This window comes from Somniosus microcephalus, chromosome 3 (genome assembly GCF_052327205.1).
Source record: "Somniosus microcephalus isolate GS21.2 chromosome 3, FLI_Smic_1.0, whole genome shotgun sequence".
In the NCBI taxonomy this organism is placed as follows: Eukaryota; Metazoa; Chordata; class Chondrichthyes; order Squaliformes; family Somniosidae; genus Somniosus; species Somniosus microcephalus.
In genome coordinates this window covers 163,505,110-163,532,232 of record NC_140989.1, presented here as the reverse complement: position 1 = coordinate 163,532,232, position 27,123 = coordinate 163,505,110, and the positions used below count along the sequence as shown (strand labels likewise).

The following is a 27,123-nucleotide window of genomic DNA, read 5'->3' as shown; positions in this document are numbered from 1 at the left end:
TACAGGATGTTGGTGAATCAATCACCGTGCCTGTGTGGGAGGTTGGTGAATCAGACATTGTGCCAGTGCAGGGGGTTGGTAACTCATGCTGTACCAGTACAGGAGGTTGGTGTATCAGAAACTGTGCCAGTGCAGGAGGATGGTAACTCAAGCTGTGCCAGAGCAGGAGGTTGGTAACTCATGCTGTGCCAGTGCAGGAGGTTGGTAACTCATGCTGTGCCAGTACTGTAGGTTGGTAACTCACGCTGTGCCAGTGCAGGAGTTTGGTGAATTAGACACTGTGCCAGTGCAGGAGGTTGGTAACTCATGCTGTGCCAGTGCAGGACGTTGGTGAATCACACTGTGCCAGTGCAGTAGGTTGGTGAATCAGAAACTGTGCAGGTGCAGGAGGATGGTTACTCATGCTGTACCAGTACAGGGGGTTGGTGAATCAGACACTGTGCCACTGCGGGAGGTTGGTGAATCACACTGTGCCAGGACAAGAGGTTGGTGAATCACACAGTGCCAGTACAGGAGGTTGGTGAATCAGAAACTGTGCCAGTATAAAATGTAGGTAACTCACGCTGTGCAAGTGTGGGAGGTTGGTGAATCAGAAACTGTGCCAGTACAGGATGTTGGTGAATCAGACTGTGCCAGAGCAGGAGGTTGGTACCTCATGCTGTGCCAGTGCAGGAGGTTAGTGAATCACACTATGCCAGTGCAGGAGGGTGATGAATCAGATACTGTGCCAGTGCAGGAGGTTGGTAACTCATGCTGAGCCAATGTGGGAAGCCTGTGAATCACACTGTGCCAGTGCAGGAGGTTGGAAACTCACACTGTGCCAGTGAAGGAGGTTGTTGAATCACGATGTTCCAGTGCAGAAAGTTGGTAACTCAAACTGTGCCCATGTAGGAGGTTGGCAACTCACGCTGTGCCAGTGCAGGAGGTTGGTGAATCAGACACTGTGCCAGTACAGGAGGTTGGTAAGTCACACTCTGCCAGTACAGGATGTTGGTGAATCACACTGTGCCAGTGCAGGAGGTTGATGAATCAGACACTTTGCCAGTGCAGGAGGTTGTTAACTCACGCAGTGCCAGTGCAGGAGGTTGATTAATCACACTGCGCCAGTGCAGGAGGTTGGTAACTCACTCTGTGACAGTGCAGGATGTTGGTGAATCAGACGTTGTGCCAGTTCAGGAGGTTGGTGAATCAGACAATGTGCCAGTACTGGAGGTTTGTAACTCAGGCTGTTCCAGTGCAAGAGGTTGGTACCTCACGCTGTGACAGTAAAGGAGGTTGATGAATCGCAATGTGCCAGTGCAGTAGCTTGGTGAATCAGAAACTGTGCAGGTGCAGGAGGATGGTTACTCATGCTGTACCAGTACAGGAGCTTGGTGAATCAGACACTGTGCCAGTGCAGGAGGTTGGTGAATCAAACTCTGCCAGTACAGTAGGTTGGTGAATGACACGGTGCCAGTATAGGAGGTTGGTGAATCAGACACTGTGCCAGTATAAGATGTTGCTAACTCATGCTGTGCCAGTTTGGGAGGTTGGTGAATCAGACACTGTGCCAGTACAGGAGGTTGGAGTATCAGACACTGTGCCAGTACAGGATGGTGGTGAATTAGACTGTGCCAGTGCAGAAGGTTGGTAACTCACACTGTGCCCATGTATGAGGTTGGCAACTCACGCTGTGCCAGAGCAGGGGGTTGGTGAATCAGACATTGTGCCAGTGCAGGAGATTGGTAAGTCACAATGTGCCAGTACAGGAGGTTGGTGAATCCCACTGCGCCAGTGCAGGAAGTTGATGAATCAGACACTGCGCCAGTGCAGGAGGTTGATAACTCACTCTGTGCCAGTGCAGGATGTTGGTGAATTGCATCTTGCCAGTACAGGAGGTTGGTGAATAAGACACTGTGCCAGTGCAAGAGTTTGCTAACTCATGCTGTGCCAGTGCAGGAGGTTGGTGAATTACAATGTGCCAGTGCAGGATTTGAGGAATCAGACACTCTGCCAGTGCAGAAGGTTGGTAACTCACACTGTGCCAGTGCGGGAGGTTGGTGAATTACACTGTGCCAGTGCAGGAGGTTGATGAATTAGACACTGTGCCAGTGCAGGAGGTTGGAAACTCATGCTGTGCCAGGTCGGGAGGTTGATGAATCACACTGTGCCAGTGTAAGAGGTTGGTAACTCACACTGTGCCAGTGCAGGATGTTGGTGAATCAGACACTGTGCCAGTGTAGGAGGTTAGTAACTCAACCTTTGCCAGTGCAGAAGGTTGATAACTCATACTGTGCCAGTACAGGAGGTTGATGAATCAGACACTGTGCCAGTACAGGAGTTTGGTGAATCAGACACTGTGCCAGTACAGGAGGTTGGTGAATCAGACACTGTGCCAGTACAGGAGGTTGGTGAATCAGACACTGTGCCAGTGCAGGAGGTTGGTGAATCAGTCACTGTGCCAGTACAGGAGGTTGGTGAATCAGAAACTGTGCCAGTACAGGAGGTTGGTAAGTCACACTGTGCCAGTACAGGAGGTTGGTGAATCAGACACTGTGCCAGTACAGGAGGTTGGTGAATCAGACACTGTGCAAGTACAGGAGGTTGGTGAATCACAATGTGCCAGCACAGGAGGTTGATGAGTCAGACACTGCCAGTACAGGAGGTTGGTGAATCGCACTGTGCCATTACAGGATGTTGCTGAATCAATCACCGTGCCTGTGCGGGAGGTTGGTGAATCAGACATTGTGCCAGTGCAGGAGGTTGGTAACTCATGCTGTACCAGTAGAGGAGGTTGGTGTATCAGAAACTGTGCCAGTGCAGGAGGTTGGTAACTCAAGCTGTGCCAGAGCAGGAGGTTGGTAACTCATGCTGTGCCAGTGCAGGAGGTTGGTAACTCATGCTGTGCCAGTACTGCAGGTTGTTAACTCACGCTGTGCCAGTGCAGGAGGTTGGTGAATTAGACACCGTGCCAGTGCAGGAGGTTGGTAACTCACGTTGTGCCAGTGCAGCACATTGGTGAATCACACTGTGCCAGTGCAGGAGGTTGGTAATTCACACTGTGCCAGTACAGGAGGTTGGTGAATCAGACACTGTGGCAGTACAGGAGGTTGGAGAATCAGACAATGTGCCAGTACAGGAGGTTGGTAACTCAGGCTCTTCCAGTGCAAGAGGTTGCTAACTCACGCTGTGCCAGTACAGGAGGTTGATAAATCGCACTGTGCCAGTGCAGTAGGTTGGTGAATCAGAAACTGTGCAGGTGCAGGAGGATGGTTACTCATGCTGTACCAGCACAGGAGGTTGGTGAATCAGAAACTGTGCAGGTGCAGGAGGATAGTTACTCATGCTATACCAGTACAGGAGGTTGGTGAATCAGACACTGTGCCAGTGCAGGATGTTGGTAACTCATGCTGTGCCAGTGCAGGAGGTTGGTGAATTAGACTGTGCCAGTGCAGGATGTGAGGACTCACACTGTGCCAGTGCAGGAGGTTGGAAACGCACACTGTGCCAGTGCAGGAGGTTGATGAATCACACGGTGCCAGTACAGGAGGTTTTTGAATCAGACACTGTGCCAGTATAAAATGTTGGTAACTCACGCTGTGCAAGTGTGGGAGGTTGGTGAATCAGAAACTGTGCCAGTACAGGAGTTTGGAGAATCAGACACTGTGCCAGTACAGGAGGTTGGTGCATCACACTGTGCCAGTGCAGGATGTTGGTGAATCAGACTGTGCCAGAGCAGGAGGTTGGTACCTCACACTGTGCCAGTGCAGGAGGTTAGTGAATCACACTATGCCAGTGCAGGAGGGTGATGAATCAGATACTGTGCCAGTGCAGGAGGTTGGTAACTCATGCTGTGCCAGTGCAGGAGGTTGGTGAATCAGACACTGTGCCAGTGCAGGTGTTTGGTGAATCAGACACTGTGCCAGTACAGGAGGTTGGTGCATCACACTGTGCCAGTGCAGGAGGTTGATGAATCAGACACTGTGCCAGTGCAGGAGGATGGTAACTCATGCAGTGCCAGTGCAGTAGGTTGGTGAATCAGACACTGTGCCAGTACAGGAAGCTGGTGAATCAGACACTGAGCCAGTACAGGAGGTTGGTAACTCAGGCTGTTCCAGTGCAGGAGGTTGGTAACTCACGTTGTGACAGTACAGGAGGTTGATGAATCGCACTGTGCCAGTGCAGTAACTTGGTGAATCAGAAACTGTGCAGGTGCAGGAGGATGGTTACTCACGCTGTGCCAGTACAGGAGGTTGGTGAATCAGACACTGTGCCAGTGCAGGAGGTTGGTGAATCACACTGTGCCAGTACAGGAGGTTGGTGAATCACACAGTGCCAGTCCAGGAGATTGGTGAATCAGAAACTTTGCCAGTATAAGATGTTGGTAACTCATGCTGTGACAGTGTGGGAGGTTTGTGAATCAGACACTGTGCCAGTACAGGAGGTTGGAGAATCAGACACTGTGCCAGTGCAGGAGGTTGTTCAATCATGCTGTGCCAGTGCAGAAGGTTGGTAACTCACACTGTGCATGTGTAGGAGGTTGGCAACTCATGCTGTGCCAGTACAGGAGGTTGGTGAATCAGCCACTGTGCCAGTGCAAGAGATTGGTAAGTCACAATGTGCCAGTAAAGGAGGTTGTTGAATCACACTGTGCCAGTGCAGGAGGTTGATGAATCAGACACTGTGCCAGTGCAGGAGTCTGGTAACTCACTCTGTGCCAGTGCAGGAAGTTGGTGAATTGCATCTTGCCAGTACAGGAGTTTGGGGAATCAGACACTGTGCCAGTGCAGGAGGTTGGTAACTCATGCTGTGCCAGTGCAGGAGGTTCGTGAATCACACTGTGCCAGTACAGGAGTTGAGGAATCAGTCACTGTGCCATTGCAGAAGGTTGGTAACTCATGCTCTGCCAGGGTGGGAAGTTGGTGAATCACACTGTGCCAGTGCAGGAGGTTGATGAATTTGACACTGTGCCAGTGCAGGAGGTTGGAAACTCACGCTGTGCCAGTGCAGGAGGTTGATGAATCACATTGTGCCAGTGTAGGAGGTTGGTAACTCACACTGTGCCAGTGCAGGATGTTGGTGAATCAGAAACTGTGCCAGTGAGGGAGGTTAGTAACTCAAGCTTTGTCAGTGCAGAAGGTTGATAACTCATTCTGTGCCAGTACAGGAGTTTGATGAATCAGACACTGTGCCAGTACTGGAGGTTGGTGAATCACATTGTGACAGCACAGGAGGTTGTTGAGTCAGACACTGCCAGTACAGGAGGTTGGCGAATCGCACAGTGCCAGTACAGGAGGTTGGTGAATCGCACTGTGCCAGTACAGGATGTTGGTGAATCAATCAGTGTGCCAGTGCAGGAGGTTGGTAACTCATGCTGTACCAATACAGGAGGTTGGCGTATCAGACACTGTGCCAGTACAGGAGGTTGGTAACTCACGCTGTGCCAGAGCAGGAGGTTGGTAACTCATGCTGTGCCAGTGCAGGAGGTTGGAAACTCACGCTGTGCCAGTGCGGGAGGTTGATGAATCACACCGTGCCAGTGTAGGAGGTTGGTATCTCACACTGTGCCAGTGCAGGATGTTGGTGAATCAGACACTGTGCCAGTGCAGGAGGTTAGTAACTCACGCTGTGCCAGTGCAGGAGGTTGGAATGTCACACAGTGCCAGTACAGGAGGTTGGTGAATCAGACACTGTACCAGTACAGGAGGTTGTTGTATCAGAAACTGTGCCAGTGCTGTAGGTTGGTAACTCAAGCTTTGCCAGAGCAGGAGTCTGGTAACTCATGCTGTGCCAGTGCAGGAAGTTGGTACCTCATGCTGTGCCTGTACTGGAGGTTGGTAACTCATGCTGTGCCAGTGCAGGATGTTGGTGAATCACACGGCGCCAGTACAGGAGGTTGGTGAATCAGACAGTGTGCCAGTATAAGATGTTGGTAACTCATGCTGTGCCAGTGCGGGAGGTTGGTGAATCAGAGACTGTGCCAGTGCAGGAGGTTGGAGAATCATACACTATGCCAGTACAGGATGTTGGTTAATCAGACTGTGCCAGAGCAGGAGGTTCGTACCTCATGCTCTGCCACTGCAGGATGTTAGTGAATCACACTGTGTCAGTGCAGGAGGTTGATGAATCAGATACTGTGGCAGTGCAGGAGGTTGGTAACTCATGCTGAGCCAGAGCAGGAGGTTGGTAACTCATGTTGTGCCAGTGCAGGAGGTTGGTAACTCACGCTGTGCCAGTACTGCAGGTTGGTACCTCATGCTTTACCAGTGCAGGATGTTGGTGAATCACATGGTGCCCGTGTAGGAGGTTGGCAACTCACGCTGTGCCAGTGCAGGATGTTGGAGAATCAGACACTGTGCCAGTGCAGGAGGTTAGTAACTCATGCTGAGCCAGAGCAGGAGGTTGGTAACTCATGCTGTGCCAGTGCAGGAGGTTGATAACTCACGCTGTGCCAGTACAGGAGGTTGGTGAATCAGACACTGTGCCAGTGCAGGAGGTTGATGAATCAGATACTGTGGCAGTGCAGGAGGTTGATGAATCAGACACTGTGCCAGTGCAGGAGGTTGATGAATCAGACACTGTGCCAGTGCAGGAGGTTGATGAATCAGACACTGTGCCAGTGCAGGAGGTTGGTAACTCACACTGAGCCAGAGCAGGAGGTTGGTAACTCATGCTGTGCCAGTGCAGGAGGTTGGTAACTCACGCTGTGCCAGTACTGGAGGTTGGTATCTCACGCTGTGCCAGTGCAGGAGGTTGGTGAATCACACGGTGCCTGTGCAGGAGGTTAGTAACTCACGCTTTGCCAGTGCAGGAGGTTGATAACTCACGCTGTGCCAGTACAGGAGGTTGGTGAATCAGATAATGTGCCGGTACAGGAGGTTGGTGTATCAGAAACTGTGCCAGTGCAGGCGGTTGGTAACTCAAGCTGTGCCAGAGCAGAAGGTTAGTAACTCATGCTGTGTCAGTGCAGGAGGTTGGTAACTCACGCTGTGCCAGTACTGGAGGTTGCTAACTCACACCGTGCCAGTACAGGAGGTTGGTGAATCAAACACTGTGCCAGCATAAGATGTTGGTAACTCATGCTGTGCCAGTGCGGGAGGTTGGTGAATCAGACACTGTGCCAGTATAAGATGTTGGTAACTCACGCTGTGCCAGTGTGGGAGGTTGGTGAATCAGACACTGTGCCAGTACAGTAGGTTGGAGAATCAGACACTGTGCCAGTAGAGGATGTTGGTGAATCAGACTGTGCCAGAGCAGGAGGTTGGTACCTCACGCTGTGCCAGGGCAGGAGGTTGGTAATCCACAATGTGCCAGTGCAGGAGGTAGGTGAATCATGCTGTGCCAGTGCAGAAGGTTGGTAACTCACACTGTGCCCATGTATCAGGTTGGCAGCTCATGCTGTGCCAGTGCAGGGGGTTGATGAATCAGACACTGTGCCAGTGCAGGAGATTCGTAAGTCAATATGTGCCAGGACAGGAGGTTGGTGAATCACACTGTGCCGGTGCAGGAAGTTGATGAATCAGACACTGTGCCAGTGCAGGAGGTTGGTAACTCACTCTGTGCCAGTGCGGGATGTTGGTGAATTGCATCTTGCCTGTACAGGAGGTTGGTGAATCAGAAACTGTGCCAGTGCAGGAGGTTGGTAACTCATGATGTGCCAGTGCAGGAGGTGGCTGAATTACACTGTGCCAGTGCAGGATTTGAGGAATCAGACACTGTGCCAGTGGAGAAGGTTGGTAACTCACACTGTGCCAGTGCGGGAGGTTGGTGAATCACACTGTGGCAGTGCAGGAGGTTGGAAACTCACACTGTGCCAGTGCAGAAGTTTGGTAACTCACACTATGCCAGTGTAGGAGCATGGCAACTCACGCTTTGCCAGGGCAGGAGGTAGATGAATCAGACACTGTGCCAGTACAGGAGGTTGGCGAATCGCACTGTGCCAGTACAGGATGTTGCTGAATCAATCACCGTGCCTGTGCGGGAGGTTGGTGAATCAGACATTGTGCCAGTGCAGGAGGTTGGTAACTCAAGCTGTGCCAGAGCAGAAGGTTAGTAACTCATGCTGTGTCAGTGCAGGAGGTTGGTAACTCACGCTGTGCCAGTACTGGAGGTTGCTAACTCACACCGTGCCAGTACAGGAGGTTGGTGAATCAAACACTGTGCCAGTATAAGATGTTGGTAACTCATGCTGTGCCAGTGCGGGAGGTTGGTGAATCAGACACTGTGCCAGTATAAGATGTTGGTAACTCACGCTGTGCCAGTGTGGGAGGTTGGTGAATCAGACACTGTGCCAGTACAGGAGGTTGGAGAATCAGACACTGTGCCAGTATAAGATGTTGGTAACTCACGCTGTGCCAGTGTGGGAGGTTGGTGAATCAGACACTGTGCCAGTACAGGAGGTTGGAGAATCAGACACTGTGCCAGTACAGGATGTTGGTGAATCAGACTGTGCCAGAGCAGGAGGTTGGTACCTCACACTGTGCCAGGGCAGGAGGTTGGTAACTCACACTGTGCCAGTGTAGGAGGTAGGTGAATAATGCTGTGCCAGTGCAGAAGGTTGGTAACTCACACTGTGCCCGTGTATCAGGTTGGCAAATCATGCTGTGCCAGTGCAGGGGGTTGGAGAATCAGACACTGTGCCAGTGCAGGAGATTGGTAAGTCAATATGTGCCAGGACAGGAGGTTGGAGAATCACACTGTGCCAGTGCAGGAAGTTGATGAATCAGACACTGTGCCAGTGCAGGAGGTTGGTAACTCACTCTGTGCCAGTGCGGGATGTTGGTGAATTGCATCTTGCCAGTACAGGAGGTTGGTGAATCAGACACTGTGCCAGTGCAGGAGTTTGGTAACTCATGCTGTGCCAATGCAGGAGGTTGGTGAATTACACAGCGCCAGTGCAGGATTTGAGGAATCAGACACTGTGCCAGTGGAGAAGGTTGGTAAGTCACACTGTGCCAGTGCGGGAGGTTGGTGAATCACACTGTGGCAGTGCAGGAGGTTGGAAACTCTCACTGTGCCAGTGCAGAAGTTTGGTAACTCACACTATGCCAGTGTAGGAGCATGGCAACTCACGCTTTGCCAGTGCAGGAGGTAGATGAATCAGACACTGTGCCAGTACAGGAGGTTGGTGAAGCGCACAGTGCCAGTACAGGAGGTTGGAGAATCGCACTGTGCCAGTACAGGATGTTGCTGAATCAATCACCGTGCCTGTGCGGGAGGTTGGTGAATCAGACATTGTGCCAGTGCAGGAGGTTGGTAACTCATGCTGTACCAGTACAGGAGGTTGATGCATAAGAAACGGTGCCAGTGCAGGAGGTTGGTAACTCAAGCTGTGCCAGAGCAGGAGGTTGGTAACTCACACTGTGCCTCTACTGCAGGTTGGTAACTCATGCTGTGCCAGTGCAGGTGGTTGGTGAATTAGACACTGTGCCAGTGCAGGAGGTTGGTAAATCACGCTGTGCCAGTGCGGGAGGTTGGTGAATCACACTGTGCCAGTGCAGGAGGTTGGTAACTCACACTGTGCCAGTACAGGAGGTTGGTGAATCAGAAACTGTGCCACTACAGGAGGTTGGAGAATCAAACAATGTGCCAGTACAGGAGGTTGGTAACTCAGGCTGCTTCAGTGCAAGAGGTTGCTAACTCACACTGTGCCAGGACAGGAGGTTGATGAATCGCACTGTGCCAGTGCAGTAGGTTGGTGAGTCAGAAACTGTGCAGGTGCAGGAGGATGGTTACTCATGCTGTACCAGTACAGGAGGTTGGTGAATCAGACACTGTGCCAGTGCAGGAGGTTGGTAACTCAAGCTGTGCCAGTGCAGGAGGTTGGTGAGTTACACAGTGCCAGTGCAGGATTTAAGGAATCAGACACTGTGCCAGTGGAGAAGGTTGGTAACTCACACTGTGCCAGTGCGGGAGGTTGGTGAATCACACTGTGGCAGTGCAGGAAGTTGGAAACTCACACTGTGCCAGTGCAGAAATTTGGTAACTCACACTATGCCAGTGTAGGAGCATGGCAACTCACGCATTGCCAGTGCAGGAGGTAGATGAATCAGACACAGTGCCAGTACAGGAGGTTGGTGAATCGCACAGTGCCAGTACAGGAGGTTGGTGAATCGCAGTGTGCCAGTACAGGATGTTGCTGAATCAATCACCATGCCTGTGCGGGAGGTTGGTGAATCAGACATTGTGCCAGTGCAGGAGGTTGGTAACTCATGCTGTACCAGTACAGGAGGTTGATGCATAAGAAACTGTGCCAGTGCAGGAGGTTGGTAATTCAAGCTGTGCCAGAGCAGGAGGTTGGTAACTCATGCTGTGCCAGTGCAGGAGTTTGGAAACTCACACTGTGCCAGTACTGCAGGTTGGTAACTCACGCTGTGCCAGTGCAGGTGGTTGGTGAATTAGACACTGTGCCAGTGCAGGAGGTTGGTAAATCACGCTGTGCCAGTGCGGGAGGTTGGTGAATCACACTGTGCCAGTGCAGGAGGTTGGTGAATCAGAAACTGTGCCAGTACAGGATGTTGGAGCATCAGACAATGTGCCAGTACAGGAGTTTGGTAACTCAGGCTGTTTCAGTGCAAGAGGTTGCTAACTCACGCTGTGCCAGTACAGGAGGTTGTTGAATCAGACACTGTGCAGGTGCAGGAGGATGGTTACTCATGCTGTACCAGCACAGGAGGTTGGTGAGTCAGACACTGTGCCAGTGCAGGAGGTTGGTGAATCACACGGTGCCAGTACAGGAGGTTGGTGAATCAGAAACTGTGCCAGCATAACATGTTGGTAACTCACGCTGTGCCAGTGCAGGAGGTTGGTGAATCAGACACTGAGCCAGTACAGGAGGTTGGTGAATCAGACTGTTTCAGTGCAAGAGGTTGCTAACTCACGCTGTGCCAGTACAGGAGGTTGATGAATCGCACTGTGCCAGTGCAGTAGGTTGGTGAATCAGAAACTGTGCAGGTGCAGGAGGATGGTTACTCATGCTGTACCAGTACAGGAGGTTGGTGAATCAGACACTGTGCCAGGGCAGGAGGTTGGTAACTCATGCTGTGCCAGTGCAGGAGGTTGGTGAATTACACTGTGCCAGTGCAGGATTTGAGGAATCACACTGTGCCAGTGCAGGAGGTTGGAAACTCACACTGTGCCAGTGCGGGAGGTTGATGAATCACACTGTGCCAGTGTAGGAGGTTGGTAACTCACACTGTGCCAGTACAGGAGGTTGGTGAATCAGACACTGTGCCAGTGCAGGAGGTTAGTAACTCAAGCTTTGCCAGTGCAGAATGTTGATAACTCACGCTGTGCCAGTACAGGAGGTTGATGAATCAGACACTGTGACAGTACAGCAGGTTGGTGAATCAGACACTGTGCCAGTACAGGAGGTTGGTGAATCAGACACTGTGCCCGTACAGGAGGTTGGTGAATCAGACACTGTGCAAGTACAGGAGGTTGGTGAATCACATTGTGCCAGCACAGGAGATTGTTGAGTCAGACACTGCCAGTACAGGAGGTTGGTGAATCGCACAGTGCCAGTACAGGAGGTTGGTGAATCAGACTTTGTGCCAGTACAGGATGTTGCTGAATCAATCACCGTGCCTGTGCGGGAGGTTGGTGAATCAGACATTCTGCCAGTGCAGGAGGTTGGTAACTCATGCTGTACCAGTGGAGGAGGTTGCTTTATCAGAAATTGCGCCAGTGCAGGAGGTTGGTAACTAGGGTTGCGAAGGGGTGGAAAGTTTCCAGTAAATTTCTGGGAAATTTCTGGAAATTTTCCACGGGAAGTTTAGCTTGGGAATTTTGCCCAAAAAAGCACATGCTAGCATAATATTGTTTTTTTTTGTATTTCTTTCATTTTTTTTCCACAGGTCCTCTCTCAAAATTACTAACAGAGATGGAATCTTAATTATTAAGGAATTTCTTAATCAATATATGTTTATCTTCTTACTTGGCTTGTTTTAATAATTACAAGTTTTGTGTGTGACTGTGAATAAATGTGTCCTGATTGGTTGGATGAGTGGGTGAGCAATTAACTCCCTCTTTTGGTGATGTAGCATCATACGTGCACAGGTCATGCTTCCATCACATGGAGCATCAGGAAAAATTTGCTCACCCTGTTGCAATCGTGCTGATCAACCGCAGTTTGACACAGAGATGAATGCCCTTTATTTCTCTGCATAGAACAATGCCACATCGGATGTGTGGAAGCATTTTACCCCAGGCATTAAAAATGGAAAGACTGTGTACATCTGCAAACACTGTACAAAGCCATATGTAAAGAATGCCCCAAAGATGCAGCAGCATTTATCCAAATGCAACAACTTCACTCAAAGCTCACAGCAGTCAGCCCAGAGTTCCTCTGCTTCCATTCAAGAAGATGATGGTTCACATTCAGCATCAGGCTCCTTATCATCAGCAACTCCGGGCCCACTTGGAAGGTTCTTTGATATAATGGATAACCATCGCCAGAAGAATGCAGATGAGTGCCTTGCTCGAGCTGTATATGCGACAGGCTCACCCCTCATGCTCACAGCCAATGTGTACTGGAAGAGATTTTTCAATGTTATTCGCCCTGCATACAGTCCTCCCACCAGACTTATTTGCTGGGGGCAGAGTATAACAGAGTCCAAGGAAAGCTCAAAGAAACAATAGAGATGGCAGACTGTGTTGCAGTTATCTCAGATGGGTGGTCAAATGTACGAGGGGAGGGCATCATAAACTACATTGTTATAAATCTCATCATCATAAAGAAACTACTCATGAAATAACACTGGATGACCAGCTGGTGACGCCGTCCAAGGAGTATAAATACTGGGGCGTGGGCCCAGCTTTCCAGGGACATTTTGTAAGACAGGAACTAATGAAGTACAACTAGACCTCCATGTTCTGAAACAAGTTGATTAAAGCCTTTCTTTATACTCAAACCAAGTGCGTAGTGAGTTTTATTACGTCAATTTAATCAACTTGTAGTTGACTCCACACTCTGAGTGATTTCGGGAACAGCCAGCTATAACTTCAACTGCAGAAGGGAACTCCGGCATAATAATCAATCCATCATGGACAAACTACTCTGACCTGTCTTGACCTGGACTCAAATTCACCTACAACTGCTAAGGTATGGAAACACTGGTATTGTACTTTCAGCAACTTCCTCGGGGTGTGTGGTGAAAATGTTCCTGATAAATTAGAGATACTTGCCAATTATGTATCTCCTCATGTGTTTGACATTATCGAAGACTGTGTAGACTATGACTCCGCTATCCTAATATTACTGCGACTATATGTTAAGGCCCCAAATGAAATTTTTGCTCAGCATCTACTGGCCACAACTCAACAACAACCCAGGTAATCGCTTGAAGAATTCCTTCAGAAACTTCGCAGGCTCAGCAAGGATTGTAATCTTAAAGCTGTCACAGCTGAGCAGTACCAGGAGGAGTTAAATCGTGATTCCTTTATTAATGGGATTGCGTCTCCCTTCATACGCCAGCATCTGTTGGAGAATAAAACCCTCGAGTTACAGGCTGCCTATGACCAGGCATGTTCCCTGGACTTAGCAAAGAGGAATGCAGATGCCTATCTTCTACCTCGTGCACGGGCTGCTGCTATCACTTTTAATGACTCCTTCGATAGGTCTCGGGCGGAAGCCCTCACTGATGATGACTCTAACCTAGTGGATGACAACCCTACCCTAGAAGCCTTCACTGATGATGACCCCACCCTAGCGGCATCTTGGCAATCTGGAAGGAAGTGTTTCTTCTGTGGAGGAGCGTTCCATTATAGGAAATTTTGTCCTGCTCGTACGCAACCTGCAATCATTGCAGCAAGAAAGGTCACTTTTCTAAGGTATGCCAGTCAAGAGCCTCTGTTAGTAAGAAAGGCCACTTTTCTAAGGTATACCGGCCGAGAGCTCCTGTTAGTTTTGCAGCTACTGTGGCGTACCAATCACAGAATGGACACAATCCGCTTTCCGGTCCGTAGACTATAAATCAGGCGTCATGCCTTTAAGAAGGATCACACCTTTAAGAAACTCGATCTGCAACATAGTTAAGCCCAGAGCGGGGGGAGGAGCAGTCGAAGCTGTGCACTGATGAAAGAGAGTTGTACTTTGTGTAGTCTCTGACTCCATTTTGTGTTCAGCATGCAGCCTCAACAATTAAACCTTTTCTGTTGAACCTCTCCGAGTTCAGTATTTTTTGCTAGGAGTACGTAGACTCCTACATTGGTGACCCCGACGTGATGGACGACTCCTAAGCATAGCCATGGCTGACACAAACGCAGTTTCTGTGAAGCTGCCGGAGTTCTGGAAGAACCTGGCCACTGCCTGGTTCCTTCAAGCCGAATCGCAATTCCGACTCCGCGGCATCACTGCCGACGCAACGAAGTACGACTACCTCCTCGCCTCCCTGGGCAGCTCCACAATCACGAAAGTCTGGACAACACTACAAAACCCTCCGGAGGAAGGCAAGTGATATGCCTATCAATTAGTCCAATAAAAGGCGACGAGTTAAGAACGTAACTGAAGGTTTTTATTGGCTAAATAACAGAGCCCACCCTCGTGGGTGATCCGATCCAACAGGGAGGAATACTAGCCAGTCAGCTACCTTTATACCTGGGCAGGTAATGGGCGGAGTCGGAGGTGGTCAGCCCAGGTATAACAGTGCGACAAGAGGCGACCTCGTGTAGTGATGTGACAGTGAGAACAGTGAGAACAATATACAGTGATAACTATAACAGTGGTTTACCACATTCACCCCTTGTTTAGATTAGAGTCCGGCGGGGTGAAGTGTATTACCAGCTCTGGTATGTCAGTCTGTCCGGAGGCTTCGTTAGCCTCTCCGATCGTCGCAGCGGCGGTGTTACATTATCCGGTGTTAAAGCTGGTGTCTGCGTAGTCGGCAAAGGCTCGTGGGGTTCCGGCATGCCGTCTACCTCGGCTGGACTCGGGGGGTTGGGAGGGGGGGGTGAGGGTGCGAGGTCTCGTAAGGAGACAGTGTCCTCCCGTCCGTCTGGGTAAGCCACATAGGTGTACTGGGGGTTGGCGTGCAGGAGGTTCACCTTCTCGACCAGGGGGTCCGTTTTATGGGCCCTCACGTGCTTTCGCAGCAAGACGGGTCCCGGAGAGGTCAGCCAGGTTGGTAGGGTGGTTCCCGTAGTCGACTTCCTGGGGAAGACAAACATTCGAGCATGGGGGGTGGTGTTAATGGCAGTGCAAAGTAGTGACCGGATGGAGTGCAGCGCAATCGGGAGGACCTCTTGCCAGCGGGAGGTTGGGAGGCCCTTAGACTTTAAGGCTAAGAGGGTGGCCTTCCATACCGTCGCGTTCTCTCTTTCCACCTGGCCGTTCCCTCGGGGGTTGTAGCTGGTGGTCCTGCTTGCTGCAATACCCCTCTCCAATAGGAACTGACGGAGTTCCTCGCTCATGAAGGAGGCGCCCCGGTCACTATGTATATAGTTCGGGAACCCGAACAAGGCGAAGAGTTTGTTCAGGCATTTAATGACCGTGTTACTGGTCATGTCTGGGCAGGGGAAGGCAAAGGGGAAACGGGAGTACTCATCAACGATGTTGAGGAAGTACACATTACGGTCGGATGACGGTAGGGGCCCCTTGAAGTCGATGCTCAGACGCTCGAAGGGGCGGGTGGCCTTGATCAGGCTTGCTCTGTCCGGCTTATAGAAGTGCGGTTTGCACTCAGCACAGATCTGGCAGTTCCTGGTCATGGTCCTGACCTCCTCGATGGAGTATGGCAGGTTGCGGGCCTTAATGAAATGGTAGAGTCTGGTGACTCCGGGGTGGCAGAGGTCATTGTGGAGGGTCTGAAGTCTATCACTTTGCGCGCTGGCGCATGTAATGCGTGAAAGAGCATCAGGGGGGTCGTTCAGTTTACCGGGCCGGTACAAGATCTCATAATCATAGGTGGAAAGCTCGATTCTCCACCTCAAGATTTTGTCGTTCTTGATCTTGCCCCTCAGCTTGTTATTAAACATGAAGGCAACCGAGCGTTGGTCGGTGAGGAGGGTAAATCGTTTGCCTGCCAAGTAGTGCCTCCAGCGCCGTACTGCCTCCACAATTGCCTGGGCTTCCTTCTCGACCGACGAGTGTCGGGTCTCGGGGCCCTGTAGGGTCCTTGAGAAGAAGGCTACCGGCCTACCCTCCTGGTTAAGGGTAGCGGCTAGGGCGAAGTCGGATGCATCGCTCTCCACTTGGAAGGGGATTGACTCATCCACTGCGTGCATTGTGGCCTTGGCTATGTCTCCCTTAATGAGGGAGAAGGCCGCGCACGCCTCTTCCGTGAGGGGGAAGGATGTGGTTTTCAGGAGGGGTCTGGCTTTGTCCGCATAATTGGGTACCCATTGGGCATAGTAGGCGAAAAGCCCCAGGGTTCTCCTAAGTGCTTTTGGACAGTGGGGGAGGGGTAGCTCCATGAGGGGGCGCATTCTTTCGGGGTCGGGGCCGATGACTCCGTTCTCTACTACACAGCCAAGGATGGCAAGGCGCGCTGTGTTAAACACGCATTTCTCCTTATTGTAGGTGAGGTTCAGCCGTTGGGCCGTACGGAGGAATTTCTCCAGATTCACGTCATGGTCCTGCCGGTTGCGGCCGCAGATGGTGACGTTATCGAGATAGGGGAAAGTGGCCTGTAGTCCGTTCTGGTCAACCATCCGGTCCATCTCCCGTTGGAAAACCGAGACCCCGTTGGTGACACCAAAGGGGACCCTAAGGAATTGGTAGAGGCGGCCATTCGCCTCGAAGGCGGTGTACTGGCTGTCCTCCGGGCTGATGGGGAGTTGGTGGTAGGCCGACTTGAGGTCGATGGTCGAGAATACGCGGTATTGTGCAATCTCATTGACCATGTCCGATATGCGGGGGAGGGGGTATGCGTCCAGCTGGGTGTATCTGTTTATGGTCTGGCTGTAGTCGATAACCAGGTGATTTTTGTCGCCGGTCTTGACTACCACCACCTGGGCACGCCAGGGGCTGCTGCTCCCCTCAATAATGCCCTCTTTCAGGAGTCGCTGCACCTCAGAGCTAATGAAGGCTCTGTCCCCAGCGCTGTACCGCCTGCTCTTAGTAGCGACAGGTTTGCAGTCGGGGGTGAGGTTAGCGAACAGGGAAGGTGGCGGTACCTTGAGGGTGGATAGGCTGCAGGTGTTACGCGGTGGGCGGTTTAACTTTCGCTGGTTGTCGACTGTGAGTGGGGGGAGGGGTCCACCGTATGCTAGGGTTACACTTTGGAGGTGGGATTGGAAGTCCAGCCCTAGTATGACGGCAGCGCACAGCTGGGGGAGTACGAGGAGTTTAAAATTTTTATACTCTGTCCCTTTAACCGACAATGTCACGACACAGTAGCCGCTGATGTCTGTGGCGTGCGACCTCGATGCCATCGAGATGCGGCTGCGCGTTGGCAGGACGGGGAGGGAGTAGTGGCTCACCGTGTCTGGGTGGATGAAGCTCTCCGTGCTTCCGCTGTCGAACAGGCAGGTCTTGGCGTGGCCGTTGACTTTGATGTCCATCATTGAGCTGGCCAGGTGGTGCGGGCGGGCTTGATCCAGGGTCACGGAAGCTAGGGTGTAGATGAGCGCGTCGTTGTCATGACAAGATGGCGGCGAAGATGGCGGCCCCCGTAGTTCACATGAGGCTCTGTTTAAATCGTTTGCCCCGCACAAAGATGGCCGCCCCTGCTGTTCCCATGAGGCTCTGCAGGCTTCGGCTGCCCCGCACAAAGATGGCCGCCCCTGGTTTTCCCATGAGGCTCTGCAGGCTTCGGCTGCCCCGCACAAAGATGGCCGCCCCTGGTTTTCCCATGAGGCTCTGCAGGCTTCGGCTGCCCCGCACAAAGATGGCCGCCCCCAGGGTTCGCATGAGGCACTGCTGGCTTCTGAGGATTTGCTTCTGCAGGCCTTGGAGAAGTGGCCTTTCTTGAGGCAGGTTTTGCAGGTCGAGTTTTTGGCTGGGCAGCGCGACCTCGGATGCTTCTCCTGGCCGCAAAAGAAGCAGCCAGCGGCCCGATCGGGGTTGCCTGATGTCGGGGCCGGTACCGGGGCTAGCGGGCCCGGTCGGATCCGTGATGCAGACGCTGAGGTAGGTCCCGGGGGCAGCGCTGTGAAGGGTGGTGGGGTGGGGGTCGGGCCCGAGTCCCAGGGTCGCGAATAGTACCTGGCAAACGCTTCCTGGTCTTGCTGGGTGGCCTCTAGGGTGAGGGCGAGGGCTTCGGCCTTGTCCAGGTCTATGTCCTTAGCTTCAAGCAGTCTTTGCCGTGTGTAGTCGGAACGTAGGCCTCTCACCAAGGCGTCGCGGACATTGTCTTCCATGTTCGCAGTAGCCGTCACCGCTTTAAAGTCACAGTTCCTGCCGAGTTGTCTCAGCGCTCGTGAAAATTCAGCTATCGATTCTCCTGGCTGTTGCTGGCGAGATCTTAAGAGATGCCTAGTGTACATGTAGTTTACCGGGCTCCGGTACTGCTGTTTCAGTAGGTTGATGGCGTCGTCGTACGTAGTCATGTCCTGGATGAGTGTATATACTCTCGGGCTCGCTTGGGCTTTCAGGACTCTTAGTTTGGATCTCTGAGGGACGACGGCTTCCTCCAGGTACGATTCGAAGCAGTCCAGCCAGCGTTTGAAGTCATTGGCTGAGTTTGGTGCCTGTGGGTTTAGATCCAGGTATGGTGGTTTCAAGGCTTGCAGCCAAGCCGGCTGGTGTGGCCCGTTGTCTGGAGGCTGCTGTTGCTGTGCTGCTGGGTGAGCTCCTTGCTGTTGCTGTTCATTATCAGACATCTTTAAAATTTAGTCAATAAAATTGATATGCCTATCAATTAGTCCAATAAAAGGCGACGAGTTAAGAACGTAACTGAAGGTTTTTATTGGCTAAATAACAGAGCCCACCCTGGTGGGTGATCCGATCCAACAGGGAGGAATACTAGCCAGTCAGCTACCTTTATACCTGGGCAGGTAATGGGCGGAGTCGGAGGTGGTCAGCCCAGGTATAACAGTGCGACAAGAGGCGACCTCGTGTAGTGATGTGACAGTGAGAACAGTGAGAACAATATACAGTGATAACTATAACAGTGGTTTACCACATTCACCCCTTGTTTAGATTAGAGTCCGGCGGGGTGAAGTGTATTACCAGCTCTGGTATGTCAGTCTGTCCGGAGGCTTCGTTAGCCTCTCCGATCGTCGCAGCGGCGGTGTTACATTATCCGGTGTTAAAGCTGGTGTCTGCGTAGTCGGCAAAGGCTCGTGGGGTTCCGGCATGCCGTCTACCTCGGCTGGACTCGGGGGGTTGGGAGGGGGGGGTGAGGGTGCGAGGTCTCGTAAGGAGACAGTGTCCTCCCGTCCGTCTGGGTAAGCCACATAGGTGTACTGGGGGTTGGCGTGCAGGAGGTTCACCTTCTCGACCAGGGGGTCCGTTTTATGGGCCCTCACGTGCTTTCGCAGCAAGACGGGTCCCGGAGAGGTCAGCCAGGTTGGTAGGGTGGTTCCCGTAGTCGACTTCCTGGGGAAGACAAACATTCGAGCATGGGGGGTGGTGTTAATGGCAGTGCAAAGTAGTGACCGGATGGAGTGCAGCGCAATCGGGAGGACCTCTTGCCAGCGGGAGGTTGGGAGGCCCTTAGACTTTAAGGCTAAGAGGGTGGCCTTCCATACCGTCGCGTTCTCTCTTTCCACCTGGCCGTTCCCTCGGGGGTTGTAGCTGGTGGTCCTGCTTGCTGCAATACCCCTCTCCAATAGGAACTGACGGAGTTCCTCGCTCATGAAGGAGGCGCCCCGGTCACTATGTATATAGTTCGGGAACCCGAACAAGGCGAAGAGTTTGTTCAGGCATTTAATGACCGTGTTACTGGTCATGTCTGGGCAGGGGAAGGCAAAGGGGAAACGGGAGTACTCATCAACGATGTTGAGGAAGTACACATTACGGTCGGATGACGGTAGGGGCCCCTTGAAGTCGATGCTCAGACGCTCGAAGGGGCGGGTGGCCTTGATCAGGCTTGCTCTGTCCGGCTTATAGAAGTGCGGTTTGCACTCAGCACAGATCTGGCAGTTCCTGGTCATGGTCCTGACCTCCTCGATGGAGTATGGCAGGTTGCGGGCCTTAATGAAATGGTAGAGTCTGGTGACTCCGGGGTGGCAGAGGTCATTGTGGAGGGTCTGAAGTCTATCACTTTGCGCGCTGGCGCATGTAATGCGTGAAAGAGCATCAGGGGGGTCGTTCAGTTTACCGGGCCGGTACAAGATCTCATAATCATAGGTGGAAAGCTCGATTCTCCACCTCAAGATTTTGTCGTTCTTGATCTTGCCCCTCAGCTTGTTATTAAACATGAAGGCAACCGAGCGTTGGTCGGTGAGGAGGGTAAATCGTTTGCCTGCCAAGTAGTGCCTCCAGCGCCGTACTGCCTCCACAATTGCCTGGGCTTCCTTCTCGACCGACGAGTGTCGGGTCTCGGGGCCCTGTAGGGTCCTTGAGAAGAAGGCTACCGGCCTACCCTCCTGGTTAAGGGTAGCGGCTAGGGCGAAGTCGGATGCATCGCTCTCCACTTGGAAGGGGATTGACTCATCCACTGCGTGCATTGTGGCCTTGGCTATGTCTCCCTTAATGAGGGAGAAGGCCGCGCACGCCTCTTCCGTGAGGGGGAAGGATGTGGTTTTCAGGAGGGGTCTGGCTTTGTCCGCATAATTGGGTACCCATTGGGCATAGTAGGCGAAAAGCCCCAGGGTTCTCCTAAGTGCTTTTGGACAGTGGGGGAGGGGTAGCTCCATGAGGGGGCGCATTCTTTCGGGGTCGGGGCCGATGACTCCGTTCTCTACTACACAGCCAAGGATGGCAAGGCGCGCTGTGTTAAACACGCATTTCTCCTTATTGTAGGTGAGGTTCAGCCGTTGGGCCGTACGGAGGAATTTCTCCAGATTCACGTCATGGTCCTGCCGGTTGCGGCCGCAGATGGTGACGTTATCGAGATAGGGGAAAGTGGCCTGTAGTCCGTTCTGGTCAACCATCCGGTCCATCTCCCGTTGGAAAACCGAGACCCCGTTGGTGACACCAAAGGGGACCCTAAGGAATTGGTAGAGGCGGCCATTCGCCTCGAAGGCGGTGTACTGGCTGTCCTCCGGGCTGATGGGGAGTTGGTGGTAGGCCGACTTGAGGTCGATGGTCGAGAATACGCGGTATTGTGCAATCTCATTGACCATGTCCGATATGCGGGGGAGGGGGTATGCGTCCAGCTGGGTGTATCTGTTTATGGTCTGGCTGTAGTCGATAACCAGGTGATTTTTGTCGCCGGTCTTGACTACCACCACCTGGGCACGCCAGGGGCTGCTGCTCCCCTCAATAATGCCCTCTTTCAGGAGTCGCTGCACCTCAGAGCTAATGAAGGCTCTGTCCCCAGCGCTGTACCGCCTGCTCTTAGTAGCGACAGGTTTGCAGTCGGGGGTGAGGTTAGCGAACAGGGAAGGTGGCGGTACCTTGAGGGTGGATAGGCTGCAGGTGTTACGCGGTGGGCGGTTTAACTTTCGCTGGTTGTCGACTGTGAGTGGGGGGAGGGGTCCACCGTATGCTAGGGTTACACTTTGGAGGTGGGATTGGAAGTCCAGCCCTAGTATGACGGCAGCGCACAGCTGGGGGAGTACGAGGAGTTTAAAATTTTTATACTCTGTCCCTTTAACCGACAATGTCACGACACAGTAGCCGCTGATGTCTGTGGCGTGCGACCTCGATGCCATCGAGATGCGGCTGCGCGTTGGCAGGACGGGGAGGGAGTAGTGGCTCACCGTGTCTGGGTGGATGAAGCTCTCCGTGCTTCCGCTGTCGAACAGGCAGGTCTTGGCGTGGCCGTTGACTTTGATGTCCATCATTGAGCTGGCCAGGTGGTGCGGGCGGGCTTGATCCAGGGTCACGGAAGCTAGGGTGTAGATGAGCGCGTCGTTGTCATGACAAGATGGCGGCGAAGATGGCGGCCCCCGTAGTTCACATGAGGCTCTGTTTAAATCGTTTGCCCCGCACAAAGATGGCCGCCCCTGCTGTTCCCATGAGGCTCTGCAGGCTTCGGCTGCCCCGCACAAAGATGGCCGCCCCTGGTTTTCCCATGAGGCTCTGCAGGCTTCGGCTGCCCCGCACAAAGATGGCCGCCCCTGGTTTTCCCATGAGGCTCTGCAGGCTTCGGCTGCCCCGCACAAAGATGGCCGCCCCCAGGGTTCGCATGAGGCACTGCTGGCTTCTGAGGATTTGCTTCTGCAGGCCTTGGAGAAGTGGCCTTTCTTGAGGCAGGTTTTGCAGGTCGAGTTTTTGGCTGGGCAGCGCGACCTCGGATGCTTCTCCTGGCCGCAAAAGAAGCAGCCAGCGGCCCGATCGGGGTTGCCTGATGTCGGGGCCGGTACCGGGGCTAGCGGGCCCGGTCGGATCCGTGATGCAGACGCTGAGGTAGGTCCCGGGGGCAGCGCTGTGAAGGGTGGTGGGGTGGGGGTCGGGCCCGAGTCCCAGGGTCGCGAATAGTACCTGGCAAACGCTTCCTGGTCTTGCTGGGTGGCCTCTAGGGTGAGGGCGAGGGCTTCGGCCTTGTCCAGGTCTATGTCCTTAGCTTCAAGCAGTCTTTGCCGTGTGTAGTCGGAACGTAGGCCTCTCACCAAGGCGTCGCGGACATTGTCTTCCATGTTCGCAGTAGCCGTCACCGCTTTAAAGTCACAGTTCCTGCCGAGTTGTCTCAGCGCTCGTGAAAATTCAGCTATCGATTCTCCTGGCTGTTGCTGGCGAGATCTTAAGAGATGCCTAGTGTACATGTAGTTTACCGGGCTCCGGTACTGCTGTTTCAGTAGGTTGATGGCGTCGTCGTACGTAGTCATGTCCTGGATGAGTGTATATACTCTCGGGCTCGCTTGGGCTTTCAGGACTCTTAGTTTGGATCTCTGAGGGACGACGGCTTCCTCCAGGTACGATTCGAAGCAGTCCAGCCAGCGTTTGAAGTCATTGGCTGAGTTTGGTGCCTGTGGGTTTAGATCCAGGTATGGTGGTTTCAAGGCTTGCAGCCAAGCCGGCTGGTGTGGCCCGTTGTCTGGAGGCTGCTGTTGCTGTGCTGCTGGGTGAGCTCCTTGCTGTTGCTGTTCATTATCAGACATCTTTAAAATTTAGTCAATAAAATTGATATGCCTATCAATTAGTCCAATAAAAGGCGACGAGTTAAGAACGTAACTGAAGGTTTTTATTGGCTAAATAACAGAGCCCACCCTGGTGGGTGATCCGATCCAACAGGGAGGAATACTAGCCAGTCAGCTACCTTTATACCTGGGCAGGTAATGGGCGGAGTCGGAGGTGGTCAGCCCAGGTATAACAGTGCGACAAGAGGCGACCTCGTGTAGTGATGTGACAGTGAGAACAGTGAGAACAATATACAGTGATAACTATAACAGTGGTTTACCACAGCAAGTACGCACATCTCAAGGCCGCGCTCATTAAAAAATTCAGAGCCTCCCAATTCGTGCGCAACTGCCACCTCCTCGACCTCCCGGGCCTCGGTGACTCCACGCCGTCAGACTTGCTCTCACACATGCTTGCTCTGACCGACGAGAAACCGCCCGGCATCCTCTTCTGCACGCTCTTTATCCGCCAACTACCTCCCAGCATCTGCCCGGCGATCGTGGCGTCCAGCCTCACGGACCTCGAGGCCCTGGCCGACGAAGCCGATAAGCTCCTGTCTGCCAGCTCCAACCACGCCGTCACCCGCGACCTGGCCTCCACAGCGTCGGCGCGCGCTCCACCCTCTATCGCGCGGCCACACAGCTCGGCCACGTGGCCCCCCAGGCCCCCACGTCCCCCAAGCCCTCTGACCCAGGGCTACTGCTACTTCCATACCCGGTTCGGCACACGGGCACGCTGCTGCAGCCATCCCTGCACGTTTCCAACCGCCCCCACACCGGCCTACACGATGGCCGTGGGGCAAGCAGGCGTGCTGCTGTACATTACGGACAGCGCCTCCGGACGCTGTTTCCTATGCGACACGGGCGCACAACGCAGCATCATCCCCGCGTCCGCCCTCGAGATCCAGCGAGGCGGCCGCGGCCCTGCGCTGGCTGCCGCCAACGGCACCGACATCCGGACGTACGGCACCCGCACCATCACCATCGACCTCGCAGGCCGCCGCTACCACTGGGAGTTTATCACCGCCAAGGTGCTCTCCCCGCTCCTCGGTGTGGATTTCCTGTGCGCCCACGGCCTGTTGGTCGACATGGCTCGGCGCCGCCTCGTGGACATGAACACCATGTCACCTGTCCCGAGCGCCATGGCCCCCCCCAACCCGCCGAAATGGCGTGGCAGTGCCGCGCCCGCTCAACGGACAACTACTCAGCACTCCTGGCTGAGTTCCCAGCCCTCACCAACCCGACCTTCTCCGCGAAGGTTGCTAAGCACGGGGTAGAACACTTCATCCCCACCACAGGCCCACCGGTGTATGCCCACGCCCGCAGGCTGGACCCGGCCAAGCTGGAGATCGCACGGGCCGAATTCGACACAATGGAACAGCTCGGCATCATCCGCCGCTCCAACAGCCCCTGGGCCTCCCCACTCCACATCGTCACCAAACCCGACGGGGGATGGCGCCCCTGCGGGGACTACCGGCGCCTAAACAACGCCACCACGCCGGATCGGTACCTCATACCGCACATTCAAGACTTCTCGGCTAGACTGGCCGGCCGCTCAGTCTTCTCCAAAGTCGACCTGGTGCGCGGTTACCATCAGGAGCCAGTCCACCCCACGGACGTTCCCAAGACGGCCATAATCACCCCTTTTGGGCTATTCGAGTTCCTCCGAATGCCCTTCAGCCTCAAAAACGCGGCCCAGGCCTTCCAGCGGCTCATGGACTCAGTCCTCCGGGACCTGAAGTTCCTCTTTGTCTACCTGGATGACATCCTGGTAGCTAGTTCCTCCAAGCAGGAACACATCGAGCACCTCCGCACCCTGTTCCAGCGGCTCAGTGAGCACGGGCTCATCATTAGCCCAGCCAAGTGCCAATTCGGCCTCAGCAGGATCGAATTCCTCGGCCACCACATCACGCAGGACGGAGCCATTCCCCTGCCCGCCAAGGTGCAAGCCGTCCAGCAATTCCCCCGGCCTACCACCATCAAAGGCCTCCAGGAGTTCTTGGGGATGATCAACTTTTACAACCGCTTCAGTCCCGGAGCAGCCTCCCTCATGCGGCCCCTATACGAAGCCCTCCGGGGTAAGAAAGACAGAATGGTGATCGAGTGGTCGGCGAACATGTTGACCGCTTTCAACTCGACCAAAAAGGCGCTCGCCAACACCACCATGCTCGCTCACCCACAGCCCAACGCCAGGGTGGCCCTCACCACGGACGCCTCCGACCACGCGGTCGGCGCCGTGTACGAACAGTGGGTCGACGGGGCCTGGCAACCGCTGGCCTTTTTCAGCCGCCAGCTGCGCCCCCCGGAGGCCAAATACAGCGCCTTTGACCGCGAGCTCCTTGCACTGTAACTGGCAGTCCGCCATTTTAGATTTCTTCTGGAGGGCTGCCCCTTCACCGTGTTTGTCGACCACAAACCCCTGACATTCGCAATGGTGAAATCTGCGGATCCGTGGCCAGCCAGGCAACAACTCCAGCTCGCCGCGGTATCCGAATTCACCACGGACATCCGGCACGTCTCCGGTCGAGACAACGTGGTGGCCGACTGCCTATCCCGCCCCGCCGTCCACGGCGCCCACCTGGCAGTGGACTATGCTCAACTGACAGTGGAGCAACGCACCGACCCCGATCTGCTCTCCGTGCCCACAACCCTCCCTGGATCGACCGCCTCCCATGGGTGCTACTCGGCCTACGCTCCACGGTCAAGGAAGACCTGCAAGCCTCGGCGGCGGAACTCGTGTACGGCCAGCCGCTGCACGTACCGGGAGAGTTCCTGCCCACCGCCACGACCCCCTGGTCGGCTGACCAGCAACGCCGCGCTTTCGCCAACCGAGCACAACAGTTCGCTCCGGTACCCACCGGCCGGCACGGCGAACCAGCAACCCACGTACCACCTAGCCTGCACATGGCCAAATTTGTTTTCGTGCGCCATGACGCCCACCGAGGACCTCTACGGCCCCCATACGACGGACCCTACAAGGTACTCCAGACGGGGAACAAGTTCTTCCTCCTCGAAGTGGGCGGCAGAACTGACAAGGTGTCGGTCGACCGGCTCAAGCTGGCGCACCTAGAGCCCGACGAACCCCTTCAAGTGGGCCAACCCCCACCGCGGGGCAGACCGCCTAAGAGCCCGACGCGTCCGACCGCCCCGCTCCCGACACCAACCGCCAAGAGCCGTTCCGGCCGTGCCATCAAGCCGCCACACCGGTTCGCACACTCCCTACTAGTGGATTCTGGGGGGAGCTGTGTGGCGTACCGATCACAGAACGGACACAATCCGCTTTCCGGTCTGTAGACTATAAATCAGGCGTCATGCCTTTAAGAAGGATCACACCTTTAAGAAACTCGATCTGCAACATAGTTAAGCCCAGAGCAGGGGAGGAGCAGTCGAAGCTGTGCACTGATGAAAGAGAGTTGTACTTTGTGTAGTCTCTGACTCCATTTTGTGTTCAGCATGCAGCCTCAACAATTAAACCTTTTCTGTTGAACCTCTCCGAGTTCAGTATTTTTTGCTAGGAGTACATAGACTCCTACACTACTATCTATAACATTGCTCCTCCCCCAAGAGCCACTACTAAGGTTACAGCTGCTATCTATGAAACTGCTCCTCCCCCAAGAACCACTACTAAGGTTACAGCTGTCAAGGGTAAAACTGCCCCTCCTCCCATCACAGCTGTTTTTCCCCAAAGTCTGTCCATGCAGCCATGAAGGTTTCGGTAAATGGACACATTTTGAGCGCACTAATCAACTCATGTAGCTCTGACAGCTTCATTCGTGAGCGGGCTGTTGGTAAGTTAAAACTGCGTATTTACCCCTCGGACAGGGAAATTGCAATGGCTCTGACGACACTGACTACCAATTCTTCCGGCTTTTGTCTTGTCGACCTTATTCTCAATGGCCACACTTATTTCTCCACCCGGCTCGGGGTGCTCAAAAACCTATGCAGTGATGTGCTCCTGGGACAGGATTTCCAGAAACAGCACAAAAGACTCACCTTCGAGTTTGGAGGGTCAAAGCCGGAGCTTACTATTTCCAAAGT

The 27,123-nt window shown here is 53.7% G+C and overlaps 3 protein-coding genes across 4 annotated transcripts in view; 1 reads left to right on the top strand and 2 right to left on the bottom strand.

The window, feature by feature from the left end:
* mthfd1l (methylenetetrahydrofolate dehydrogenase (NADP+ dependent) 1 like) overlaps positions 1-27,123 on the top strand; it is a 725,847-nt gene that overhangs the window by 191,403 nt on the left and 507,321 nt on the right. The gene's annotated exons all lie outside the window — the stretch shown is intronic.
* Positions 14,494-18,303, bottom strand: LOC147121517 (uncharacterized). The gene is made up of 2 exons (XM_085977687.1): positions 17,398-18,303; positions 14,494-15,127 (listed from the first exon to the last, which is right to left on the bottom strand). The coding sequence occupies exons 1-2, from the start codon at positions 18,274-18,276 to the stop codon at positions 15,044-15,046; spliced, it is 963 nt and encodes a 320-aa protein (XP_085833813.1). The 5' UTR covers positions 18,277-18,303; the 3' UTR covers positions 14,494-15,043.
* Positions 18,805-22,632, bottom strand: LOC147121516 (uncharacterized). Its single transcript, XM_085977686.1, has 2 exons — positions 21,727-22,632; positions 18,805-19,456 (listed from the first exon to the last, which is right to left on the bottom strand). Exons 1-2 carry the CDS (start codon positions 22,603-22,605, stop codon positions 19,373-19,375), a joined length of 963 nt encoding a protein of 320 aa, XP_085833812.1. The 5' UTR covers positions 22,606-22,632; the 3' UTR covers positions 18,805-19,372.

What these genes read in the sequence shown, in the direction of transcription:
- LOC147121516 (XM_085977686.1), bottom strand. Translation starts at nt 22,605, where the DNA reads ATGGAAGACAATGTCCGCGACGCCTTGGTGAGAGGCCTACGTTCCGAC. An exon ending in GCTTCATCCACCCAGACACG is followed by an intron (nt 19,457 to 21,726) that starts GTGAGCCACTAC and finishes TGTCTTCCCCAG; the next exon opens with GAAGTCGACTACGGGAACCA.
- LOC147121517 (XM_085977687.1), bottom strand. Translation starts at nt 18,276, where the DNA reads ATGGAAGACAATGTCCGCGACGCCTTGGTGAGAGGCCTACGTTCCGAC. An exon ending in GCTTCATCCACCCAGACACG is followed by an intron (nt 15,128 to 17,397) that starts GTGAGCCACTAC and finishes TGTCTTCCCCAG; the next exon opens with GAAGTCGACTACGGGAACCA.